Source organism: Leptosomus discolor, chromosome 22 (assembly GCF_034619465.1).
Source record: "Leptosomus discolor isolate bLepDis1 chromosome 22, bLepDis1.hap2, whole genome shotgun sequence".
Lineage (NCBI taxonomy): Eukaryota > Metazoa > Chordata > Aves > Leptosomiformes > Leptosomidae > Leptosomus > Leptosomus discolor.
In genome coordinates this window covers 4,326,459-4,352,165 of record NC_141412.1, presented here as the reverse complement: position 1 = coordinate 4,352,165, position 25,707 = coordinate 4,326,459, and the positions used below count along the sequence as shown (strand labels likewise).

At 42.3% G+C, this 25,707-nt stretch overlaps 1 protein-coding gene across 4 annotated transcripts in view; it reads right to left on the bottom strand.

The window, feature by feature from the left end:
• GRAMD1B (GRAM domain containing 1B) overlaps positions 1 to 20,612 on the bottom strand; it is a 97,718-nt gene extending 77,106 nt beyond the window's left edge. For 3 of the 4 annotated variants that reach the window (XM_086477004.1, XM_086477003.1, XM_086477005.1), the window contains exons 1-2: positions 20,251 to 20,612; positions 7,063 to 7,140 (exon numbers count right to left, since the gene is read on the bottom strand). In XM_086477004.1, coding sequence (XP_086333130.1) covers positions 7,063 to 7,140; positions 20,251 to 20,612 — 440 coding nt within the window. The remainder of the gene's footprint in view (positions 1 to 7,062; positions 7,141 to 20,250) is intronic. The other variant, XM_086477006.1, reaches the window with a different exon arrangement.
• Positions 20,613 to 25,707: the final 5,095 nt, after the last annotated feature.

Genomic DNA, 25,707 nt, shown 5'->3' with positions numbered 1-25,707 from the left:
AGGCTCCCTAAAAAAACCTCACTTCTCTGCATCTTTGAAACCCCCTAGCTCTGGCTGTGAAAGGCTGAAATCAGTTTAAGTTCCCTGATGGCTAATTTTACAGCAGGATTGAAGTTCTAGTGCTGCAACAAAAGCCCACAATGGCCTTGTCTTTCTCAATTGATCTTGCCCTCTATTTGGTCAACAATTGGACCACTTTCAGACAATTTCAGGAGGCCCTAAAACAGGCTTAATGCAACACTTCCCATCTAAGAACGCCCTCCTTCTCCACATTTGGTACAAAACCAAAGCGGGTGCAAGCAGAACAAATCCAAATTCAGTCTTCTGAACAACCAGCCTCACTCTCAAGAGCCAGTTGGCACCTCACAGCAGTTAATACTTAAAAAAAGTCCTGGGTAGAACATGCAAGCAGGAAAACAAAGCTGAAAGTGCGATGCATTCTGCATTGCAGCCACTGAGCTTGACTGCAGCGCTCACTGGTAGAGGTGAGCTAGCAAAACCTGGGTACTTCCAAGCCGGTTAGTAGCACCAGGAAACCCTGTCCAAGGAGCACAGGGAATATCTTCAACTGGCTCACACCAAGCTGCAGGTACCAGCGTGCTCTTCAGCATCCAGCTGGTAGCCTCACTTCCTCAGATCTGCTGTCAGCAACACAGGGAAGGCTCTGAGGCACAGCGGATGCTTTGGTGCAAGACGAAACCATGCAAACTGCTCACCAGCTGACAGCATACTGCACAAAAAAAGCCTGCTGACAGGGGCCAAGGAGGCTTACATTCAGAACTGGAGACTAGGAAAGGGGATGGTTAATTATAATTCATCTCAGCCTCCTGCCCCCTTCTTTACCACTTCTCCACATGCTTCAAGATAGCTGCTGTAGTATTCTGAGAATCAGTGCTCCCAGAGGATACTGAGCTGATGGGGGGACCATTATTCAGGATCTGCAAGCGAAGTGCAGTTACACAACTGAAACTTCTGTTCTTGGGAACAGGAAGGAAGGGTAAGGAGTCTGCCCAGTGTCTCAGATAAAGAAAGAGGGACATTAAAACGCCTCTTCACCTCCTCCTCATGTTCCTGAGCATCACGAGCTAGTGACGCAGCCATGTGAGGCCTGTCAGAGCTCCTCTGCATTCAGTAATATGCAACGCACATTGGGGTTTATCTAATGTTAAGTAACTAATCCAGTAGAGACAGAACTGATCAGGAAATGGAAAAATCAAGATCCAAATTCTGGTTTGTCCTGCTGTTACATCTAGTGCAAGATGGTGCCTTGTCTTATGAGGTTACATTAATCTGTATGGAGGTTCTCACACTGCAACCTCTGTCTCAGAACTAACTTTTTAAAAGGGAAATACGTATAATTTTGCCATGACAGCTTGGAGCAGAGGGCCAAATTTTAACAATTACTTCTTTTTGGTGATGGTAGGGATTCACACAATATATTTTACTTACTGTCTGCATAAAAACTATCCATGGTACCAATGCAACTGTGTCAAGTGGCGATCAGCTAATGCCCAGAGGTATGATATTTGACTACATTACTACAGATAGCATAGAATTACACTGTTCTCAGGTTTGCTCTCAACTCTTCAAAGCTCTAGGTTCCCATGCACTGAGCAACAACCACCACCAAGTACAGGAAAAGACACAAGGAAGCCAATTAACCCCACAAGGTCTACTCCTTGTCTCTGGCCCCAGCAAGACAGAGAAGAGGTATCTGTGCTTCCATACCCCTCACAGTCATGGAGGAGGGAACAAAAACTATCCCACTCGCTTCAAATCAAAGGGCTCTCAGTCTCCTTAAAAGAACAACAACAGAAGAGACTTCAAGTGTAGCACAATTTTGACAAATCAAACCCAATACTGACTTTCTACAAAAAGAACGGCCTTACCTCCACCGACAGCAGAACAGAGGCATACTCTGCCATTAACAACAGCCCATCTTCAAAAGAAAAAACAGTGTTAACATATAAGAAAGAGAGCAGGTGATATTTCCATTCTGCTGACATCAGCCAATCTGGCAACCCAAGTGGAAGCTGATTTTAAGCTACTCTTAATGCTCTACAGCAGAGGATCAATGCTGGGGCTAAGGAAGCAGCAGCAACCAGAAGGTGAGGGGGGAAAAAGGATACTAGCTCCGAAACTAAATATTAACCATCTTTCCTACATGACACAGGAGACTTGTTCCATTCTAGTTAAACTTTCTATTTAATATTAAATCCAACTGACTCGGAGTTTGGAGCTAGATCCAAATCCAATGTCACCCTAAAGCTACCACAAGAGCATCAGGGCCTCCAAGTCTTCTCCACAACATGGTCTTCAGCACCACTTTTGAAAGCCTCCCTAAAGATGATGCATCAGGCATCCATCCGTAATGGAGAAGAGCTACTCAGGGATTTCACTAGTATTATGACCCTTCCTACCAAGGACTTGAAATTCAGGCATCCCGTACAGATGGCACTGTTGGAAAAAAGCAGTGAGCTAGCCTCCACATTTTACACTTGTACTAGAGAACAGCAACGAGCTTCTACTTAGTCACCACCTTTAAACCAGCATCCATTCCCTTTTACTCCAGTAAGCTTTTCTCTTTAATAATGCAGGAGGCCTGCACCATGCTGTGTGCGTTGGCATCGCTCAGGTGACAGCTACAGCACTCTCTTCCTTGCAGAATCATCACATCCAGACACACAAACAAGGGTCCCCTGGGCTCTCTGAGCCCCCTCCCTCCCCTTTCAAGAGATCCAGCATGCATGGCCACATTTTGCTCTTAGTTCTCACCTGTCTAACTTCAGCTGCCCCAAGCAATGGAAAAAACCTTCCACTCTCCCTGAAGCTGCAGAGGTAGCAATCTTTGCTGTGCCTCCACTTGCAGGCAAACAGAGGCACAGTGTATTAGTGTCAACTTCGCTGTATCAAGGGGAAAGGGACACAGGCTAGGAAGATGCAGCATAAGCAAGCGCTGGGTACATAAGTAAAATATGGAATTTATCCTGACCTCTTACACACACCCCAAGGTTGTCACTTTGGCACATTTTCAAAGTTTGACCTCTTTTCTGATCTTTACACAACTTTCTGTGAATCCAGGCGGCCAACAGAACTTCTTTAACCTGTCTGTCTTAATGTTCTCTGATCTCCTTGCAAGCTCTCTTTTGTGAATTTTGATCCATGATTTGAGAAATCCTTATTAGATTACATGAAGGAAAAAGCCCTGCAGCCCTAGAACTAGCAGAACAAGGTACTGCACAGATTAAGGGGCTAATCGAGCTGCAGCCACGTTGTAGGACATATCAAACTCCAGTATCTTAAAACTAACTGCTCTTCCCTATTCCCTCCATTTTCATATGATCTCTAATGAAATTAATTTTCACATGATCTCTTGTAAACTGCCACTCACTTCTGTGCCCTCCACTTCCCTGTAGCCTATTGCTTTCCATCCTTGTACTTTCTATGCTCTCCTCTCTTCAACCGTCTATCTCCTCACTAGACTGAGTACTAGCCCAAAGACTGTTTTTTCCTCAGGTTCAATAGCTTAACTTTCACTCTTAATTCAAACATACTCTGCATGCTAAACCTAATGGGTGCCTCACTGTCATGACAAAGAACAAGTACTTGGATCAACCAGGACCAGGCTCATGAATTTGAACTTAATCGAAGATGAAAGCTCAAGGTAATTCACACATAACTCTTGTTACAGTGATTATGGAGCCTGTTGTGTCCACACATCTCACACAAGTCCCAACCTTACCCACCCTTTGAAGTATTTTCAGTCAAGCTGCTATTGCAAGCACAATTATTTGGACACTCAGTAACTCAGCTCTGCCTATCTTTTACTTACACATTGCTGTGTTTCAACATCTGAGCAAATCAGATTTAATTCATCACCTCTATTTTCCGATGAGGTAGAAGGAATTCTCCTTATTTCATAAATAGCAATATGAAACAACTCTCCTATAAAATCAGAGAGCAAGGAACTGATCCCTGAATTCATACAAAACCTAACTCTTTCTAGCCTATCCCCCAACCTTCCCTTCTGTAGCTCAGAAAACACCCACAAAGCATAGTTACCCCAAGATAAAACAAAATCCATATAGGCTCTTTCTCAGCATAAACCAGGCACAACAGACACATGACAACTTACATGACTTCGCAGAAGGAAAGTTTTTTCCTCAGAAACGATACACGCAGGTGGCAGACCTGCTTCACTGCTGTGCTGCAGGATGCCTTTTTAGGGTATGGCTTCTGGACCATGGCAGTACTTCAGAACACACAAGCCAACAGCAGTACTGACACCTCAAGAAAAAGAACTGCTAGAGAGCACTGAATGCATCTGCCAGCAGCAGGTCAAAATTCTCCCGCTTCTCTGAAAAGATCAGAGGGTTGCAGCATGGTCCTTCAAAATCCATCACTGAGAAGGTAACTCCACTAGCAGCGACACCAGTGCTATCTTTAAGAGGAGGCATGCAGTTAAGATATTGGCTATGCCTAGTCCAGATTTCAACCATCCTCAGCTATGTATCCCTCTCCACTTTTTTTTATCCTGGAGTCACCTGAGCAACTCAGCATATCTTTTCTTTTGGCTGGGGTAGCTTTGTTCAGCACTTTCCCAGATGTTCCGAGGTTGGTGCAGATCCGAGGTTGGTGCAGATCCTCACTTGCTCTCTGCTCTAATCCTTCAAGTTCAGCACAGATTCCTGCCTGTGATAACAGAGGCACCATGCCAAGAGAAGGGGCACCTTTCAGTACATACAAGGTTTCTCACTCTCCCCTCTTCTGCCCTACTCTGCTCTAGCTTTTGTCACAACTTACAGGAATGCTCAAACCCTGGATGGCTGCAATTTTGTTTGCATTTTTGGAAGGGGTTGAAGAGCTGCTGTACAATAGTCAGTTGATAAAGTGAACAGGAGTGCCTGTAGGTCTTAGTACCAGAAGTAGAAAGCTCCAAACCTGTGGGTGAAGGAACTTCTGTTACTGGTCAAAAATTCCACCGTAACAGCAGCAAGACAGACTCTCCCCATCGTATTTTTACGAGTTAAGCAGATTGAAGGTGCCTCAGAAACAACCTTCAACTTTGTTAACAGGAACAGTAAATATCAAGCTCTGAAAGGTTGTTAGCTTTCTAACTCAAACCCAGCTTCACACCTTACATGAAAAACAAAATGTGTTTGAGTTATTTTCTTGGTTAAGTTTAATGAGCACAAGCCACCTGTATCCAAAAGACTACTATACCAGTGGAGCCTGACACATTAGAAAAGGAGGAAAAAACCCAAAAGTGGCAAAGGCAATTTACTAGCCCTCCTACAGATCATTTTAGGATCAGTATCCTCCATGAAAACACAAGTTATGTGTAGTCAAATTCTAGGCACCAGGAATGTTAAAGGTCCCAAGTAACATAAGTCAACAGGCTCAACAACACCCTGGCTCTGCATAGATGGGTCTGAGATCTGCTTGTGCTGCACCTAAAAAATGTCCCTTCCAGCCAGGAAGATATTCCTAGCACCAGTCTAAAGGCTCCAGGTTAGTCTACATCTGAAACAGCACTTCCAAATGATTCCCTTCTTCCTATGCCCAGATATCCCCCATCTGAATATTAACAAGGCCTAACCCTGTTTAACCTATGCAATCCCAGATCAAATGGTCTAACAGCATGTGTTACACAGAGGAAGCCCAGGTATGGGCTAAGTACCCATCTGCTTCGCTGTCACTTCCTTTATTTCCTGGTTGCAAACACCGCTCCCCACTAGTTAATTATGCCAAGCTCCACAGCACCGGAGAGACTGATAATTGGTGAGAAACATATGGAGGAAAAGGTTAGCTACAACTACCAAGTGCTAATTCTGAGCCAAACTCCGTTGGGATACTAATTAGCTCTTCAGGGTCCGGATGTTCTCTCAAGCAAGTCAATTCCTCAGATGCCTACTCAGCTGCTACTCAGTTCTTACTCAATCCATTGGCCTTTGACATCATAGTGGGGAAGCTGAGTTCAGTAAGCATTTGCCCTACTACACAGTAAGACAGACTTCTGACCTCAGTAACAGCTTGTGGAATAACTGAGTAACAGACCTGAAACAACACTTGAGGGACCATGCCCAGATACAAACATGTTGAGTAGAAGACACGACATTCAGATGCTTCTTGCAATCCAGTGTGCAGCAGCACAAAGGAAGCAGTTCCCAAATCTCAGCATAAGCCCTCCTGCGGGCTCACTATAACCTCCAGTCACAAGATCAACTAAGTGAAACGCCACACAACTCCACTGTGTAACGCAGTAATCAAGTAACAGGAATTTCAGAAGCCAAAGTCCAGATGTAACGCTGGTCCCAAGGATGTTAGCAGAGACACAGGCTTGCAGAACCTGGCCCCAGATAGAGAAAGGTCTTAGTAGCTCAGGGCACCTACTTCACGCACAGCGGAAGAAAGTGAGGCAGATTTCGGCTCAGAAGATTAACTACAAGATACAGCAAAACTCATCATATGACTCTGAGAAAAGCAGCAATAATAAATCATGCACAAAAATAAGCATTCATTTTTCAACAGCTTTGTGCCAATGCTGCAATTTGAAGCAGTCATTAATCAACCAAAAGTACAAGAAACTGAAGTTTCTTCTGGAATTTCACAGCAGTTTTTACCCTGCTGCTACACACGAGCTCTAGATACCTCAGGACTGCCACAACACATCAGAAGTTAAATACAATAGCCAAACTCAATATTGGCTTTGCTGAGCAGAAGAACCACATACAAAGTTTCACTCGTGTATTTTTAAGGATCAGAGCAGCTAATCATCAATACACAGCGAGTCGGATAAAGCTATCTACACCAGCTACAATTCTGGGGAATAAGATTCAAAAGAAAATGCAGGCCATTTGTGGATACATTTGTTCCACAAGTTTTACTTTGAAATATGTGAAAAATGCATCTTTTTAGACATTGAAAAGACCAGTGTAAATGAAATCTCTTGTTAAACAGTCTGAGAAATGCACAGAAAATAAATAAGGACCTCAACCAGCCCAGCCCTCGCAATTTCACTGAGCGGTTCCAGACATTCCCGTAATTCAGCCCCAGACTTACCTGTCGTCACGCATATGAGGGCTCAAGAATCGGGACGGGTCATCATCGTGGCTGCTTTGCTGGCTGCTCTGCTGACTGCTGCAACAGGAGAGAGGAAAACAGAAGCCATTAGACAGCTTGTTTGAAGTCCCTATGAAACCCTCTGGTTTAAAGCCAAAATGACCTCTTACTAAGATGAAGCGGCCAACACATTTTCTAGTGGAGAGTTGCATGCTCAGCCCACAAGATGTCACTCTCCCCCTTTAAATGGGTGGCTTCGGGGCGATTTTTTTTTTTTTCCCGCCCCCCTCCACATCTATTGTATGGAGTTAGCCCTATTCCCTTCTAGCAGCCTCCACCTGCTCCAGGCACTTATCAGGATTCCTGCTTCTGGTTTTTACAGCTTTATTTCTTTGCAAGAGCTTTCCTTCTGAGCGGCATACAGATCTGATTCTGCCTTCAGGGAACAGACTGCAGTGCAAAGAGCAGGTGTTGCTGGGCTAGTTTTCCTCTACTTTGCCTGGATACCACTGGATATGGAGTCATGGCAACACAGCTTTAGCACAAACTGCACAGTCCCACCTGGGACACTGGCTACACTTGCCTGAGCACTAAATGCTAAAATGTGCTAAAGATGCTGTGGTGTCACTGTCAGTAGGACCTAAGCTGTTCAAATAAAAGTAGTTCATGTATATATAGGCATGCTTGCAATCACAGCTTCTGCTGCACTGTACACAGATCTGCACATCGCATTGCCCAAAGGCACAGAAATACAAGTACAGTACGAACAAGGACCAAATTGCACCTTTTCATTTTTAAGAGCAATAATTCTCAGCCAGTAACATTTATTTTGGAGGGGAAACATAGTACCAAAATACTGCAATAGGATTTTTCCATGAAGTCTAATTGTTTCGTTGGTTTTTTTTGTTTGTTTGTTTTTACCTGACCTTGAACATTTTAATCACTATAAGGAAGATCCTATCTCTTGGAAGAAAACACTTGATTCTGCTGTGCAAGAAGCATTCCCTAACTTTCCATTTCAGCAATACTCTCTACCCACCTCTTCAAATTAATTTCTGAAAAATAAGTTCAATTAACAAATTTTTTTCTTCTCTACATGTGCTCTATGCTTATAGAAGTTACAGGTATTCTTACCTACACCTACTTACACATTACAACTTACCTACAGAAAAGATACCTCAAACAGTAACAACTGTATTGACTTGGATCAATTAAGTCCCATGCAAAGAAAAAAAATAAGGATTACTTTTACCACCACAGAACACGATCAGAGAAAACACTTTGAAAGGTTTAAAAGTTCATCTATAATCTTGTCTTCATACTTCCAAGGAATGACAAAATACAGCCAAGCACCCAAGGGAGGAACAAGAACCAGCAAGTACCTCAGTGACAGATGAGAACTACATGCTCTGGTACCAAACATTTCCGCAGTAAATCTGTATCAATGGCTTCAACAAGCCCCCACGTTCGCTCTCTAGGCATCTGAATCCCTACAGTTCCTGTTCTCACCCCCACAAAGTTTTCTTCCAATTAGTTTGTTTTCTTGGAAGACTGTTAGTAAGTTTTAAGGTGAGCATATCACAATCTTAACACGAGCATTTTTCTTCTTTCTTCTAAAAAAAAAAAAGCCAACAGGGACTTTCTCTTCTGCCTTGAGATCAGAGTTTTCATTAGAGGTTTGCAGTTTCCACTGAAAATAAAAAAGCCAGTGAGTCTTATTTTCATTCACTATTTTTAACAACCACCTTGATTTTGACTACCTGCTTCTCCGAGATCTTCAAGGACTCCATCTTATTGCACAGGAAAAGCACAGTAACTGTCTGGGGGACCCACTTAACATTTGAGAGACCACACACACCTGGCACTGTCCACTGGTTTTGCTGCCTGTTACGAACATAAGGCAGAAAACTTTTCCTTACTGTTAGGATAGAAAGGAGAGCAGGCTGAAGCTTTCAGAACAAAGTAATTAGTGATTGGTATTTATAAAATCCTTGAATAATATAGAAGTTAGCCTTTAAGGTTGGCCACACAAACCCACAAAACTCGTGAAATATTTACAACTTTATGCTACAGACTTGACCAGTGTGCACTGCACAGAAGGCACAGGCATGCATCTTGTGTGGGCACATGCATTCAATCCCACCTGTCATATTTTCCTTGCTTCCCTACTGCACAGTATCGTTTTACCGTCAGAGCCAACGCGGGTAAACATTTTTGCAAAAGCTTCTCAGCAAGGGGATATTTAATTTTCTGCTCCCACACCCACACACTTTGTCATTCTTAACTGTCTCACTGTAGCAAGGATAATCAGAGACTAAGAATTCTATATTGGCCTCAAGCTATAAATCAACAGCTGGGTAAGAACAATATACCCCAAAAAGCAAAAAAAAAAACTCCTTTTATAGTTCTGAGCTTTATTATAGCCCAGTGAACTGGTTTGGAAAGAGCAGAAAAGGAACCACACTTTTCCTCCAAATTCAAAGGAATTATCACCCTTCTGATATGAGAAAGCATGGCAGGGACTATTTCTATAACTACTTGTTTCTTCACAAAAAACCCTGCCACAAAACTTTGCCATTTCAGTTCAGATTAAGTAGATATAACAAAACTTACCAAAGGAGAATCCCCTATACATCACAGCCCAACTATAGCACCTGCAATGCTGGCAACTCCCATGTGAAAGCTTACTTTTAGACAGCTACACAAGATGAACCTTAGACCTTTTCATGCTCACCGACCCATCATTAAATTTATCTTTCAGGAAGTCCTCCAAATCAACGTTTAAAATTTAACAGAATCCAGATACTGCAACACACAAATACAATACCTTACCTGTTATCACTAGTGAACACACCATTATAAGCAATGAAACAAACTCAGACCAGGAGATAGAAATTAGTTTCTACTCATCTGTTTGACAGTATTCAACATGAGCTGTTTCACTACAACAGTGTTTTGCATGAAAGGTTTGCAAAAGTTCGTGATCTTCTCACACAAAGAAAATCCTTTCAGCACTCTGAACATTGGGCAGTGCAGCTGTTAAATTCCCCAAAATGCACAAAGCAGTTGAAATGCAGAGTCTATTGTCTTATTACGCTTTTCAGTCCATTTTAAGTTGACCTGCTTTTAAAAGTGTTCCTTTGAGGTAGTATAACAACAAGCTACTGTTGTTATACTGGACATAATAAGATGTTAAGAAAGGTATGATTTGTACTGAAAAGCAACATGGGCAGAAGCTTTTCAATACAGTTATGTCAGTTTTGTATCTACAGAGAAGGCCAAAAGCTGGTTAAAAATCTCAGGAAATCAGCAAAACAAGCTTATTCCCAAGTTCAGCAATAATAAACTTGAATTCAGACAAGGCTTAAATCTTTGGGTACACAAGCCCAGTGTGCTCCTTTCTCACAGTTTGAGACACTAAACATTAAGGCTTATACCCTGTTTTTTCCTCAATTCTCATGCAAACACTCAGACTCATAACATTACTTACCACTTTAGAAACTGACAGAGATTTAAATACACATTAACCATACGCTTTTTAATGATTACGTCTCTGAAGATGTCTACTTCCACTGCTTCTCCATCTTGCTGCTCCCAAGCTATTTTCCTACACAGCTCAAGTACAAAAGGAATATCTTTCTACTGACTGGAAAACAGGTGTTCTGATCACACCCCCCCTACTTTTTCCTATCTGGAGAGAAAAAAAAATCAATTTCATTTTATTTGCAAGACTCCTCTGCATTGAAGAAAACTAAATAAGAGTCAATTTTGCAGTGGCAGGAGGTCTGTATTCTTTGAGCAACAACAGTGTGTCTTGATAGGCGTATAAAGGAAAACAGATCCTCAAACATCTCCAAACCCAAGTTTGTATTCAATGTTCTATTTCTTATTTTCTTAGTATCAGCTCCGTTGCCAGTTCACCTTTCCACCACATCAGAAGACCCAACCACTGTTCTACAGAAATACATTCCTAAGAATGCTTGTTCCGTTACCTTTCTTTTCTACCATCTGTCATTTGTGACGAGTCTTACCTAGTAATCATAGAAGGGTAGTTCCAACCCCCCTGCCCTCGGCAGGGACACCTTCCACCAGATCAGGTTGCTCTAAGCCCCATCCAGCCTGGCCTTGAACACTGCAGCCACAGCGTCTCTGGGCAACCTGCACCAGTGCCTCAGCACCCTCTTTCAGTTACTGACTTCATGACCCATGTACACAGACACATATATAGATTAACGCTGACAAGACAAGTTATAGAAAAGAATCATCTTCTCCAAATCTTGCCGGAAGCGAATGTGACCAGACTGCAGGTACTGAAAGTGTTAAACTTGCTTTTTGTTTAAATATTTAAAGATTTCTCCTGCACTTGGTCTTGGGAAGTTATTAGCTATAAACTAGATTTTGTACTATTCTTATCTTCTTGTCTTTTTTTAAACAAGTCTCATTTTATTCTGAGATTTCATTCTCCGAATAAGGCAGGGCAAAGATCTATCATTTCATGCATGAATAGGCTTTCAAAGCTAAGCAGGTCTTCTAGGGGAAGATATTTGTCCAGACTCTGCGAAGGTCAGACACTCAGGTCAATGTTTGCACTCTAGGAGCCTTCTGGGACTTCTATACCCTCCAGGTGTGGGCTCTAAGTCCACCATACTTTTATACAATGTGTTGGGCAGACTTATTCAGAGTAAAATTTTTCAAGTGATGGATGAATGGCTCAAGCAAAGAAATGGGAAAGCAATAGCTGTATCCTGGAAGACGGAATCAGTTAATGAGTTTGGAGAATTATTCATAAATATCTGAGACCTTCAGAAGGCTGTTGTTATCCACTGCCATTAACTAAATTCTCAGGTCTGAACCCAGACGAATCTTTTGTATTCATTTTGCTTAATTAACACCAGTATTAAGACTGTGGGTTCAAGTATTAAGCATTTCAAAAAGGAGAATAAGAGACAATTGACCATCAGGCACACATACATTCTTCAATTGCTTTCAGCAACTGTGGCAACCGCTTTTGGAACTAAAAGCTACAATTTATCAAATCTCACAATACACAAATACTTTCGTCAACACATATTTAGGAACTAGAAGATATGCAAGTCATAATCAACAGAACAGTGAACTTGCATCAAGGTTTCTGTTAAATTTATAAAGTTTTTTGGCTATTTCAACAACTAAAGGGTTCTTCTCACCCTCACAACTGCAAGCACCAAGACCTAAACCTACCTGCCTTAGAACATAGCAGAAAATTAAGATGTCTGAAGAATTGCCACCAGAAGAAATATAGCAGTACCAATATCGTTTGAGTTACGGTTACTTCCAAGCTTGCAAATAGTTTATATACATCATGCTTTTTAAATGGTGTTTTCATATTGTCAATATCCACATTATTTTAAGCCAAAACTCTTGTAATTAAGTCTAAAATATTCATAATGAAAATGGACTATTTTAGACAGCGAATTCCACGATGTGCAAACAGTTTTCATTTGACAATTCTTCCATTAAGTGTTCTTTTCCATCTTTCCTTGGCAACATGAACACAGGATAATAAAACTAAACTGAACTTATGCCTTAGGTGTGTCAGAAAAGGTTCCTCTGAGTGCTTTAGGGGGCATTCAGAGGGGTTTAGAAGATTGTCGAAGACAAAGCAACAACTCTGTCTTTCAATTTCACTCTCCTGCTCGGTTCATCCTTCCCAGAACATAGCCCCCCTCATTTCTCAGGAAATAGCAGAAGCAGACCTCCCAGTCCCAGCTGTCTAACAGCACCTCATCGTCCTTGGCAAATTAAATTCCTGTAATCAAAAGGTTGATGTGATGTGATACTATGGTTGCATGGATACATGAATGACTGTGCCATTACAAATGTCAACTAACTGTCAGATGAAGGGGAAGGAGAAAGGGGGATAAAGGACATACTGATAAATGAATCAGAAATCACTGGCTTAAGTTCCAAGGGGTTACAGTCTCCCTGCCAGGTTTATCAAAAACCTTTCCTTCAGTAGACCTAAAGCTTTCCACCTGTGATGCGAAAGCTCAAGCACCTCCCATGATACAGCTTTCCCACAGGTGCTGCAGGTTCCCACTCTCAGCACCCAAGTGTCAAGTTGTCAGAGGAAACAGATCCTTAACACCTAAGGCAGCAAGCTAACATCAGGCTTTATTTAAACAGTTAAGATGCACATTCAGCAACCTGTAATTGCTACCCTGACACCAAGCCCCCTGGGAGGCAGGTACCACAACATTTCCAAGGATCATAGCACCCTTTCTGTTTAGACAACCCTGCTCTATTTAAGGACTGACTCTGAAGGAGTTTCTTTGAAGAAACAGGTGGCAAGCACCCTGTTTCTGCACCGATTTCACTGAAGCTGAAATGGAGATACACAGAGGCAACAGGAAGATTTGTACCCAAGCTCACGCAGTGAGTCAGTGCAACAAATGGAAGGCTGAGCTGGAAGGTGAAATTTCAAGTGCCTTTTCTAGCCTAAACTTAAGAGTACGCACTGCCTGGAGCCTAACATATTGCCAGCACTCCTGAGAACTAAAGGGGCACCTCCTACTCCAGACCTTCCTATCTCTTTAATAACTCAGTTTCATAGATGGGGGATGTAAAGCAATATTTACAGACTAACGTAATGATCAAAGAAGATAAGGGACAGCTGCATATATCATACAGACCATCATCATATTTAGTATTGTGTCCTTTGCAGTCACATTCAGAGTTGGAAAGCCAGAGTACGAATCTGTAGTAAAGTCATCTTCTCTCCTTGCTGGAAAGGGTTACAAGGAGAAGGACAGGCAAGTTTTCTCCTCTCACTGCCTTCATTTCACAAGTGAAAACATCAACATCCATCAACGCAAGCCTTTTCATCAACTTCATATTCAACCATGAACAACAGACATCTTTAATTTCTAAACACAATCCAGTGTAAAACAACTGTGGTAATGAACACCATTAATTGTTAAATACCCTTGACACGCACAGTGCTGCATAGGACATAAAACCCAGAGCACGCAATGGTAAATATTTGCTGGCTAGATAATATCAGCAGTATTCATGTTCCAGGCTGTTTGTAAATCAGTCATTTTTGATACTCTTGTGTGACTGGTCATCCTAAACCACACAAATGCTTAAAGGCAAATATTTAAAAGAAAACCACAAACTACTGCACAGAGGCAGCAAGATTCAGCCAAAAAAAATAACAGAGCAGGTGGGATTCACAACCACCTGGCACACATTATCATAAACAAATAACAAAAAACCCGCAGTCACAGCAAACACTACATCAGTACTCTCAAGAGATATGCACATATCCATTCAGAAACAACTCAGTTCACTGGAAGCACAAGTAACATCTCATTTGAACTTGCAGGTCTAACAAGGAAAAAGATTATATATTAACAGCCAAGTTGCTACTAAGCCATCATTCACGTCCTCTCACGTTTCACATTAGAAGAGATAACACATAAATGGAAGTTTGTGATTATGGACTTCCCAAAGGTACCAGAAGATGGGCTGCTTACTACAGAGATCTAAGTAAACAAAAAGACAACCACACAACCAAAAAACCCCAAACAAACTTTTTCCATTTTGGCTTTGAAGATGCAAAAGAGTACAGATACCAGCTAAATACCGAACTATGTATTCAAGTCCCAAAATCGATCCACAGGATTTTCACACATCACCTGCATTGCTTCCATTTCCTCCAGAAGTCAAAGTTTTAAACATAGTTTAAAAGATTATCAAGGAGAGATGTATTACAAAAACTCGGGACAGTATTAAGTCACATAACCATTTCTGCCAACACCTCTCTACTCTTCAAAACACACAATGTCTGACATTTGTCCTCCTGAAAACTTCAATTAGCCAACTTGAGCTACAAGCAGAACATGAAAAAATGCAACCCGCTTGCCTTTTCCATTAGGAAATCCCTATGGAGGTGCCAGTTCCTCACACAAATAAGATTTCAACAAGAATTTTATCAACACCTGAAAAAGCAAAAATGCACTGACAATCCCAGTACGCACACATCTACTCCTTCCTGCAGTGGCATGCTGTGTTTCTAACAGCCTAGAAGCTCCAGTTCCTCTCCTCTGACCTAAAACAAGCATGGAAGTTCAGAAAAGCCAGAGAAACTGAGAACTACAAAATTTACTGAGTTACTCCTCCTGCAGCTTCTTCAAATTGTATGGCATGACATGAGCAAAACCTTAATCCACCAAGCCTTTCTAGTCCTCTCTGAATCACAAGCAGCACAGGACTTCAACAGTTTTCTCTTCATCAAGTACTTCCTCCAAGGTTAGCAAATACTGCCCCTAATATTACCTCAAGACAGTGGTCATCTTAGATTGCATTTCCACAACATGAGAGGCTCTACGGCTCTTGCGGCTTTGGTTTTTTGTTTTTCTCATTTAGCCGTTACTTAGGGTGGAAAAATCACGTCACGATCTCTGGTTTTCATGAGAGCTTTTTCCTCTAAAAAACACCACAATATTTTTCTTAATTGCGAAAGAAAAAAGTGAACGAAGCATTAATTTACTGCAAGAAACATTCAGAGTGAGTGAATTTCAATTTTAAAGAAAGCAAAAGCATTATGAACTACATAAACGATTAATTTCTAAGAAAAATAAAATATCTAAAACTTATAATATTTTCAGCACAAATTCCAAAAAATCAGCAGTTCACAATTAGCTGATTTATGTCACTAGACTGATGCAGAGACTTCACAGTCAACTTTTTTTTAAGAAAAAAAATAGCTATTTCACCTCTTTCTGCCACAGAACTTGAACAGTAGGAGCCACAGAGCACATTGCTGAACCATGCTAAAGATTCTCCTTATGAGAACATAATTGGTTTCATACTGTCAGATCAGCTATGAGGATTTCATCTGTAAAATCTCTATGGTTGTGGTCTGGAAACCTCCATCTCCTCAGCACTTACCCTTTTCTAAGAACAGACAAGCTGGAATCCTTCTCCCAATACACTTCATTTTTAACATCTTATGTTAGATGCACTTTAGGACATAGGTTAGCCTTTTCCTTTAGCTGAACCTGTCATTTAGAACTTCAAGTGACAAGTTTCCAGCAGAAGACCAAACTGAGTCCTTGCATCCTTAGAGACATCAAGAGCTACAGCAGAATGTCTTCCCCGCAGATCTAACAAAAGTCGCAAGTTTAACGTTCTTTGGGGCATCAACATTTTGCATTTCATTATTAACTAGTCTGGATGCTGTGATTGACCAAACAAATTTCTCCTTAGGCCAAGTGTTAACAGAAGACCAAACGGGTGACCTTGGAGAGCTCCAGGGAAAAGGAGCTCTGGGAAGGGTCTGCAGGCATCAGTACACAACAGCTTCCAGGACCTCCTGCAAAAGCACATTCAGCAAGGAATAACAAGTAAAAGACAATTCAAAGCTTTTACCATCCTTGCCATTCTGGCTTCCTTGTTCCCACAGTCAGGGAGCACAGTCACATAACCACTAGTACCATCTTTGGCCAACAAGAATGCCTCACGGGAACCTATTCAAGAACAAAAGACCTGCCACACCCCAACTATTACATAGGTACTGCTGTTGAGCATTCACACAGGAGCTTAACTCGGGCAATGACAGCGCAGGGCTCACCTACTTACTCCGAGCTTCTGCCAACAGAAGGATAAATGCACAGGATGTCATTCCAATACTGACCTTGGGCTGAAAGGAGAGCAGTCCTTTAGGCCCAAGTTATCTACCCTCTCCGCAGTTCTTACCTTACACATCAAGAATCACGTGTTTCAAGATTACTGGCAAGGGTGGCTTTAAGAAGTAAATAATAAATTAAAGCAGATACACTCACATCCCCACATCAATAATGCATGTTCATTACATGCACAGCAAAATGCTAACAGATTGCATCTACTAGCCTGTGAGGAAAGAAACATCACCATGCCTTATAAAAAAATTTGAGCACTTGTGTGCAGGGCTCATACTTTATGAAGCTGTATGCAGGTAAATAACTTCTATCATAACCTGGGTAGCAAATAATGGATGAGTAATCTATGTAAGAAGCTGTCTACATCCCTTACAAAAACTATCCTATTTATCATCTGTGTATAGGCCCCCAGAGCACCAAACTTGCAGTTTGGATCATCACGCTTTTGTACCAGGACGAAGTTACAGGGAAGCTCCTACCCTTGATAAATGGCTTTTTCCTGCTCTTTCACCTTGAACGAAACTGTGTCAGAGGCAAGCAAGGCTCTTGTGTGCCATCTCTGCTGTTTAATTAAAAAAAAAACACCCATGAGTGTTCTGCTCTCTCTACCATCAACCAAACAGGTTTTAGAGAACCAGCAGGTAAACAAACCTTAAAATTATCCAGGCTGTTAGAAACTAACCCATGATATAGAACATTTTGTAAGCTAGAGTTTCTGGATAGGAAAAAGCATCTAGGCTTCATCAGACCTGGAGCATTACAGACAGCACTTCAAGCCCTAAAAGCATTTGTTTATTCACTTCGATGCTTACTGTATGCTAATGATCACAGAGCTACTGCTCTTGCTCAGGGGCATGTGGGCAACACATGCATCACTGGAACAAGTCAGCTGGTGCACAGTTTGCTCTTAACTACCAGCTTTCCTGGGGAAACCCTGCCATACAAACAGGCAGATATCTGGTCACATAATGGGGGTAAAGGTTACTGGATTGCCAAAAAAAAAATCTAACTGCTTGCTAACAATTTAACAAGGAAGAGTGACTGGAAGCAAGCTGCATTCATTTCTCTAGTGGAAATCACATGATGATGGCGTTTCACCCTTTATCAGGGGAAATTTAGAAACCTACATACTTAATAGTGTACTTGCACTCCTAGTAGATGTATGTCACACTGACCATGTCGGGAATCCCTCTCACGGTAGTGTTGCAATTAACCAGCTGGACAGTTCAAGCATCATCACTGTAGCCCAACCCTAAAACAAGGCTTGGTAGAAAACCACTGAACAAAACGCTTCAGCCTCTACTCTAGTACAGTAACCCCTGCTGCCCTTAAATGAATAGTACAAGTAAATGACATTACTAGCATCTGTCACAAACAGCAACATCATGATAAAACAGCAGTAAGAAAGAGGTAGTGCCCTAGATGACCAAGTCTAAAGTAGGGGAAGGTAAACAGGCAGTATGTGTCTGCTTTATGAAAAGCCAGCTTCCTGCCCTGCTATTTTAGAACAGGGTTTCACATGCAACAGCCTCAGGGCACAGTAAGGTTTACCCCACAGTGCTAGCTGCTAGCCTCTTCCAAATTAATGCCACAAAATCCTTCAGGGTTCATCACTCTTTCTGTGACTAACTCCCCACAGATTCTGCCTTCCGTGTTGTTTCCATGCCTGCTGAGTTTTGAAAGCTCCATGATGATCTTAGCATTCTGCAAGCCCAGAGGCTCAGCACAAAGTGACTGGCGAAGTGTGGGGTTTTTTTTCCTCTGGACTAGAAAAGGAAAAATTCCATTTGAAAACATCATGTTTCTCATTGCCAAAGGGTTAGATTTGGAATCTGCTACATTTGAAGAAAGAAGGTGTCATGCTGGCTTTGGTATGCTAATGCCACCTAATCCATCAACCACTTCAGCTTTTTTTCCAGTTACTGCTTTAAAAACACAACCAGGGTTAAGGCAGAAATGTCTTAACAACAAATAAGCAGAAAGCTGTCAGCATAGTCATGGAGATATCATGTGTACAAGAATGAACTACATTTTCTTATGCATTCCCACCAAAAGAAATTTGTCTTGGCCTCTACCTCAAATGTTCACCTCCAATAAATCCAAATGAAATCCTTCAGCTGAAAAGCCATCTTCTGTTGAACTTGGTACCTGAACTTCATGATTGACACTTTAGCATATACCCTACACATTATCTTTCTCCTGTTTTCTATGCTATAACTGAACCACTACTTGTATCACCACAGCTAAGTAGAAATCAGTAATATTCCTCAACTAAGAGACCTTTTTCAATGTCAATTTTGAGAGAGATTATCAAATCCTTGATGGCATGAATTTATTGATGAAACTTCCCTGAAACTTACTAAGATGACAGACTGACCTTACTAAAGGGATCTCATGTGAGAAGAGTTACCACTATTAGAGTGAGTATTAGCAGGAAAAGCTCTGTCCTGTAAACACTCAAGCAACACCACAGTCAGTGAATCCATCCAGTATGTTAGGTGCAGAAATGGTGAGACAAGTTTCTCTTTTCATGGAAATGCAGTACATACTTCCAGGCATAAACCCACACATAGGCTACACGGGAGCTGTGAAGCAACAAAAGAAAAAGTGGCCCATGCTAAGCTAGTGTAAGGGTTTATAATGCACTAATTTCTTGGAGAAACCTTTAAAGCATCTTGTGTATTTTGGGCCTTCAGGAAAGGTAGATTGCTCCACTCTCCCATTAAAGGCAAACTACACCACATATGGTAGATCCTGACTACACCTGCAGAGGGTTAGGTAAGGTATACCTTTTTCTTCATATGGCCACACAATAACTCCCTGGGCATTAATTTCCCTGTGTTGACAAGCTCTTGGAGGCCTTCATGAATTGTCTCCTTCTGAGCCAAAGGACTGAGTGACTTTCAAGTGTGGAAAGCAGCCAAGAGCTGAGCCCAGACATCTTGACCTGCAGACCCACTTAGTAGCCACAAGGCTACTTCGTTCCTCTGTCTTGTCCTCACATCCTCCCAGTATCAGCTAGCAAATGAAGGATTTCAGTGAAGGTCTCAGCAGTAGGAACAAACATAACCAAAGACTGCTGACAAAGGTTTTGTATCATCACTCTGTCCTGATAATCTCAGCAGAAGTCACCTCCTCTCTCTCAAGGGTCTTTTCAGGACACCTTAATGAAGTCAAGTCTTATCACCCATTCTTTCAGGACAGTCTCGCTTCACTCAGAAGCAAGTTCTTCTCACTAGCTATTACCTGTACAAGGTATGCAGAGGACCATGATCAAGGACAGATCCTAGCACTGCTGTTTCTAACTGTTTGCACATTAAAGATTCTGCCACTTGCTCTGGCATCAGCAAGTCCAATCAACTACTTTACCCATTCCAGCCAATAGGTGAGGACAAACTCCCAGGGAAAGGCATGCCAAAATTTCTAGGGGAACAGTAGACCCTATCTACCTACTGCAGACAGCTTCTTCTTGAAAGCAGGGAAGCAAAAGTGGCCAAAAACATACCTGCTCTCACTGTATTCCTTCTTCTCTCTCACACGCAGCCACTTCCGAAGGAGGAAGCGCTTGCGCCGCGGGGAGGCACTGGGTGTGGAGCAGTTGGACCAGGGAGTGTCCTCATCACTGGAGGGGGTGATTTCAATGGATGGGAGCTGCAGGTATTCCTTGCTGGAGGAAGGAGAATCCTGATACCTGCTGGCCTCCAGGCTCTGCTCCTGCACATTCTTCATCCGCCTCATCTTGAAACGCTTCCTGCGCAGGGTTGGGGTGGATGAACTGGACCAGGCACGGCCACCCTCCACCACCTGCTGCTCTGGGACTTGCAGTGCTGGGAGCTGCAGGGTTTCTGTCATATTGGCAGCTGGCATCAGATGCCCTTTCTCTTTTTGCTCCCACCCCCAGGCACACTAGCTCTGATCTCCGTGTAAACCACACCACAAATCCACAACTTGCCCTCCTCCTCCCTCGCCTAGTCCACTACTGCCCTCCCTCTCAAGCAGGAAACCTCATGTTCTTCACGTGCTTTCATTTAACAAACAGCAGGGTGGGGAGGGGATGTTCAGGACACAGACATGCCCGCAAAGGAAGCCAGTTTCAAGTTTCTTTTCTCCTCTCCTCTCTACAAAACCAAGTCCCTCCCCTGCCTGCTCTCCTTCAAAGCAGCAGGTTTAGCACCCAGACAAGGGTTGCCAGCAAATAGCGCGGCTCACTTTTCGGCTTCCCCCCACATCCCGCCTTCGCCTTCTGTCCTCTTTGCCTAATGGTGGCTCACGAAAGAAAGTCTCCTGGGGCTGCGCTAGGAAACTCAGCTGTGGTCTTCTCAAGAGATGAAGTAAGTATGGAGTGGAGCGACGTGGAGCTGTGAGGAGGTCAGAAAGAAACAAAGAGAGGGAGGGAAGCAACAATACTAGATAAGATCAGGAGAAAGTAGGAGGAGCATGTTCTTTTTCTGTAGCGGGTAAGACATACGCAGGCAGCTGTTGCAAGTCTAACTGCACCCTTAATCCCAAGAGACAGGGTTTATATTACCAAATATGCTGCTGCTACAAATCAACCAAATTAAAAAGGGTAAGAAGGAGTGACAGCCTTCTGCAGAAGCCGATTGGACAGGCTTTCCCCTTGTCCCACCTTCCTGCTCAGACAGCCCGCCCCGTGGAGGGCGGGAGCAAGCAAACTTGGACTTCCAGCCTTCTGTCACTACTAGCGTGGGGGGTTTTGTTCCCATTGACTGCTCACGGAGAAGGTGAAGGACAAGAGGGATTGAGGAACAGCTAAAAAGGCAGTAGCAGCAGGTGGCACCAGAACTGGGAGGCTGGTTAGTTTTTTAGCTCAGGCTCACATGAGTGAAAGCTGATAAGAGTTCTTAGAGGGCAATGCTGCTTCCAAAATGACAGTGGATGATGGACTGTCTCAGGTCCAGAAACCAACAAAGACACCACATAAAGACAAGTAACATGCAGAACACATTTTAGACTAGGAGAAAGACATATATTACACAGAAGATCCCCAGGCATTTAATACACTAAGGAAGCTCTACCAAGGGGCAAGCACTGGGAAGAATAGCAGCCTCAGGATGAGCCTTGCAAAACATTGGTAATGAAAGCAAATCAGGAAAAACAAAGTGGGACAGATTCTCCTTCAAGATCCCCTGCATTTTATTGAATGCTCCTGAACGACAGTGTGTTTTCAGGTGGAAAAGTGACATAGAACTTAATTTCTCCAAGGGAGTGGCTAGAATTCAGCTATGTGAATTTCAAGTGTGCTGTCAGAAAAAACCCACCTCTGAATCAACTTGACACAGCTTTAGTTTTCATTGTTCGACAGCCTGAACCTTTAAAAATAATAGTTTCAGGTTAGAAAATATTTGTCCACCCAAATCAAAATAGTTTCTCACATAGACTGCCTCAGTTTTGTTTCAAAACAAACCTCACAGGAACTTTGAACATCAAAAATTGCCATCTAGCACATAGGTAACTAAACACATCAGAACAGGAAGATTTATCACAGCAGGAACAAGGGGCAAGGAAGCATTTGAACAATACACTGTGGTTTTTTTCAAATCCTCAATTGCTGTATTCTACTTGTGGTACAGCCCTGTTTGCTCATCCAGTAAGTTAACAGCTTGAGCAACTTTTCAAATTAATTTCTGGAGCTCCTGTCACCTTGGTATTTTTGCATCAGGTACACGCACATACAATCAGAATGCCTTCTACAAACACCCACTTAAATAAGAGAAAGTTAAATCAAACATTTTTTTCAAGTCCAAGAAACAAAAATCTACAGATTAGACAAAACACCAATATTCCATATTGTAAGACTTGCATGAGCAGCTGTGCATCCCCTTTGCCTCAAGGGCTGATACCTTTTCTTCCTCCTCTGTAACATGGAGAAAACTGAACCCAAGTAGTTCAGCCACCTGTTGCCGTGATTTCTATCACGTCACCACAGCTTCACAAGCTGCCTGTACAAAACATTACTGACCAGCTGTTAACAGAAAATAAACTTTGATCATCTTCCCACAGTATCTGTGAATCAAAACCTCACAGTATCATTCCTTAATTTTAACCAAGAGTGAATATGTGCAACTTCAGGGGAAGGGATTAGTAGCCCTTCGGAGGCTATCAAAGAAATTTTGCTCCATGTATTAATGACCTTCATCTCCCATAGCATCTTTCATCAAGTACTCAAGATTGTCATTTAATGAGAGAAAGAAGTGGAAATAAGAAGGGTCAAAGTTCACACTTCTGCATGCTTGCTTTAGTAGTACTAAATTGCACAGTGGACACTGCAAACCCTCAAAATCCCCACAGATTTTACATAACTTATCAACAAGACTCATACTACATTGCTCAGGCCAATAGTAGCATTTGGTAATTACTCTCTTTAGCAAGGAAAACTGGCCCTTTCACCGGTCTGCTTTTTGTTGCCATGGCCATGCCAGTACAACTTCTCCCTCAGCCCCACTGAACACTAGGGGAACTCACTTCAGCAAGACAGGGGATCCATTCCCATCCCCTTCACACATACAAAATAGTTCTCAGGCTGTGCCACGAGAATCCTTCCACTTAGGACAGGGTACACATGTACAGGGACTATCCCTTTAATTCCAAATAGTTCCCTGACTAGTAAGCAACACTTATTTGTACTCAAACATTCTCAGTGCATTTTTACTTTGGAGGGAGGATGCTGGCAGCCATCTATCTGATGCTCTTCGAAAGAAGAGAAGCTATGTAACGAGAGACAGCTTAAACACCTGACCCACAAAGTGAAAAATACCAACCACGATCAAGCACTATTTCTGTACAAATCACAACAGCACAATTTGACTGCCTCCATGACAGCCTGTGTGTTGCTAGATCCTTGTTTAATGACTATTCCTGTAGTTTAATGATCCATTTAATGACAGATTCATTAGAGCAGCAGATGGTTGTCAATGCTTCAGGTTGATCAACGTCTTTCTGCCCTTCTCCTAACTCAAACATTCTGAGTTTTCCAGTGTCCTCAGAAGAGGACTTACGCATTAAGCGAAGAGGAATAAAGTCCTCTGAAAAACTAGAAATTCCTTCCCTGAATTAAGAACATTAACTAATGTCAGCCCAGATTCTTTGGCAGGCCTTCCCACATGTTTGAGGGACAGCAAGATGCCATCTTTGGTAGATGAATACAGAGTAGGAGACGGCACAGAGTACACTGTAAGAGAACTATCAATTAAAAGCAGTTATTTTTCAATACAGGAAATATATACAAACTTATTCCAAAGACTAACAAAGTCACTCAGATACACACTATCTGGCTACAGAAGCTGTCATGTCAGGCAAGGAGCTTACTGCACTTACAGACTTTGAAAAACTTCAGTCAAATTCCCCTTTTCCTACAGCACAAGGGCATGTTTCATATTTTTCCCTTCTCTGCACACAGTGGAAAAAGTGGCAGCTGCTTCTTCTGCCATGTCTACAAGAACATAGCAATCCCTGCTAGGTCAACGCTGATCCTCAAATTCCCAAACTTTTTTTTTTCTGTGAAAGTCCTGTAGCAGTTCTATAAATACAAATGAAGAACTAATACATTTACATGCATTTTCCACCGCATTCCAACAGCCGTCTGCAAGAACAGCCATGTTATCTTTGGAACTGGAACACTTCCTTACACCAGGACATCAGCCACCCTTTGGTCTTTCCATACTAAATTAGGATAAGGCCTATTACAATTTGACATATGACAACTTGTGGATACATGCAATGAGCATGTATTGGCTATCCTTTCTTCTTCTACTTCAGCGCCCTACAGATCTGTCCCTTTAAATCATGCACTACCAACCAGCAGTTGCTAGCACTTGAACATACACAGTCCATTTTATTCTGGATATGAGATACCCGATACCTTCATGTGTTGTTCTCTGAATCTGAAGGACTACGTTACAAGACAGATGACACAGGCTGCAGGGCGAGAAATACCAGCAACAGACTGATACCTCAGTGCGTTACAAAGCAAGATGGAGGCACTCACGGCCCACACATTCCCCAATTTGCCCCTGCTCAGTACAGTATTTATTTAGGACTTGCCACTACCTCTTCCACAAGCAGCCCAGTTCAGGAAGCAGTCTTGCACATTAACGACCACACATCCTGATTACTTGGGCTAAACACTGTCTCAGCACCTCTTCCTTCACCTCACAAAAACCATGCTGTGAAGGAACATAAATATCTTTTTACCCTAAAGACATAGGATGTCCTTTCTGTGCCACCTGACCAAACAACAGAACAGTTTTCATTGTAGTTTAATCAAAAATAATACAAATGCTTTTCAACCAAGCCTCCAGTCAGTGAGAAAGCAGCTTTTGGATAATTTGTATAAACTGGCCTCTGGCATAAGACTTTAACATCAGTCACTTCGGTCAATAATCATTGGCCTCTCAATTAAAACACAGGCGTATACGTACTTGCACTGACAATACAAAGTCCATCCTACACGTGGGCTAAGTGTATTACACAGAGTTACCCTACCCACAAACTAGGAGCAGTAACTCTCAGCTCCAACCGGAACCACATCACCATCATCACCAAGAACTTGAGTAACAACATGAGACAGAAAGGGGTTGCCATAGGCTTAGCCACCTTGTATGCAATGTCTCCTACCAGAGGCAGACAACTTGTGGGATAAATGTTGTATTACATATTATTCGCTGGCCATTTTAACAATACTTCAAGAGGCTGAAAACACTGATTCAAACACAGGTTTCTGCTTAGACGTTAACCTATATGTAGTTGTGCCTTCCCTTCCAAAAGAAATAATTCTCATGTCAGCAATAACCATTAGAGGCTTCCATCAGTGAATTCTTACTAACTGCACCATGCATAACCAGGCATTTAAATTTTGGCCTCATACACAGCACCAAACCCCTGACTTCAGATACCATGCAGAATTCCAGAAATTGTCAAACATGATTCAAACAGCACAGCATAT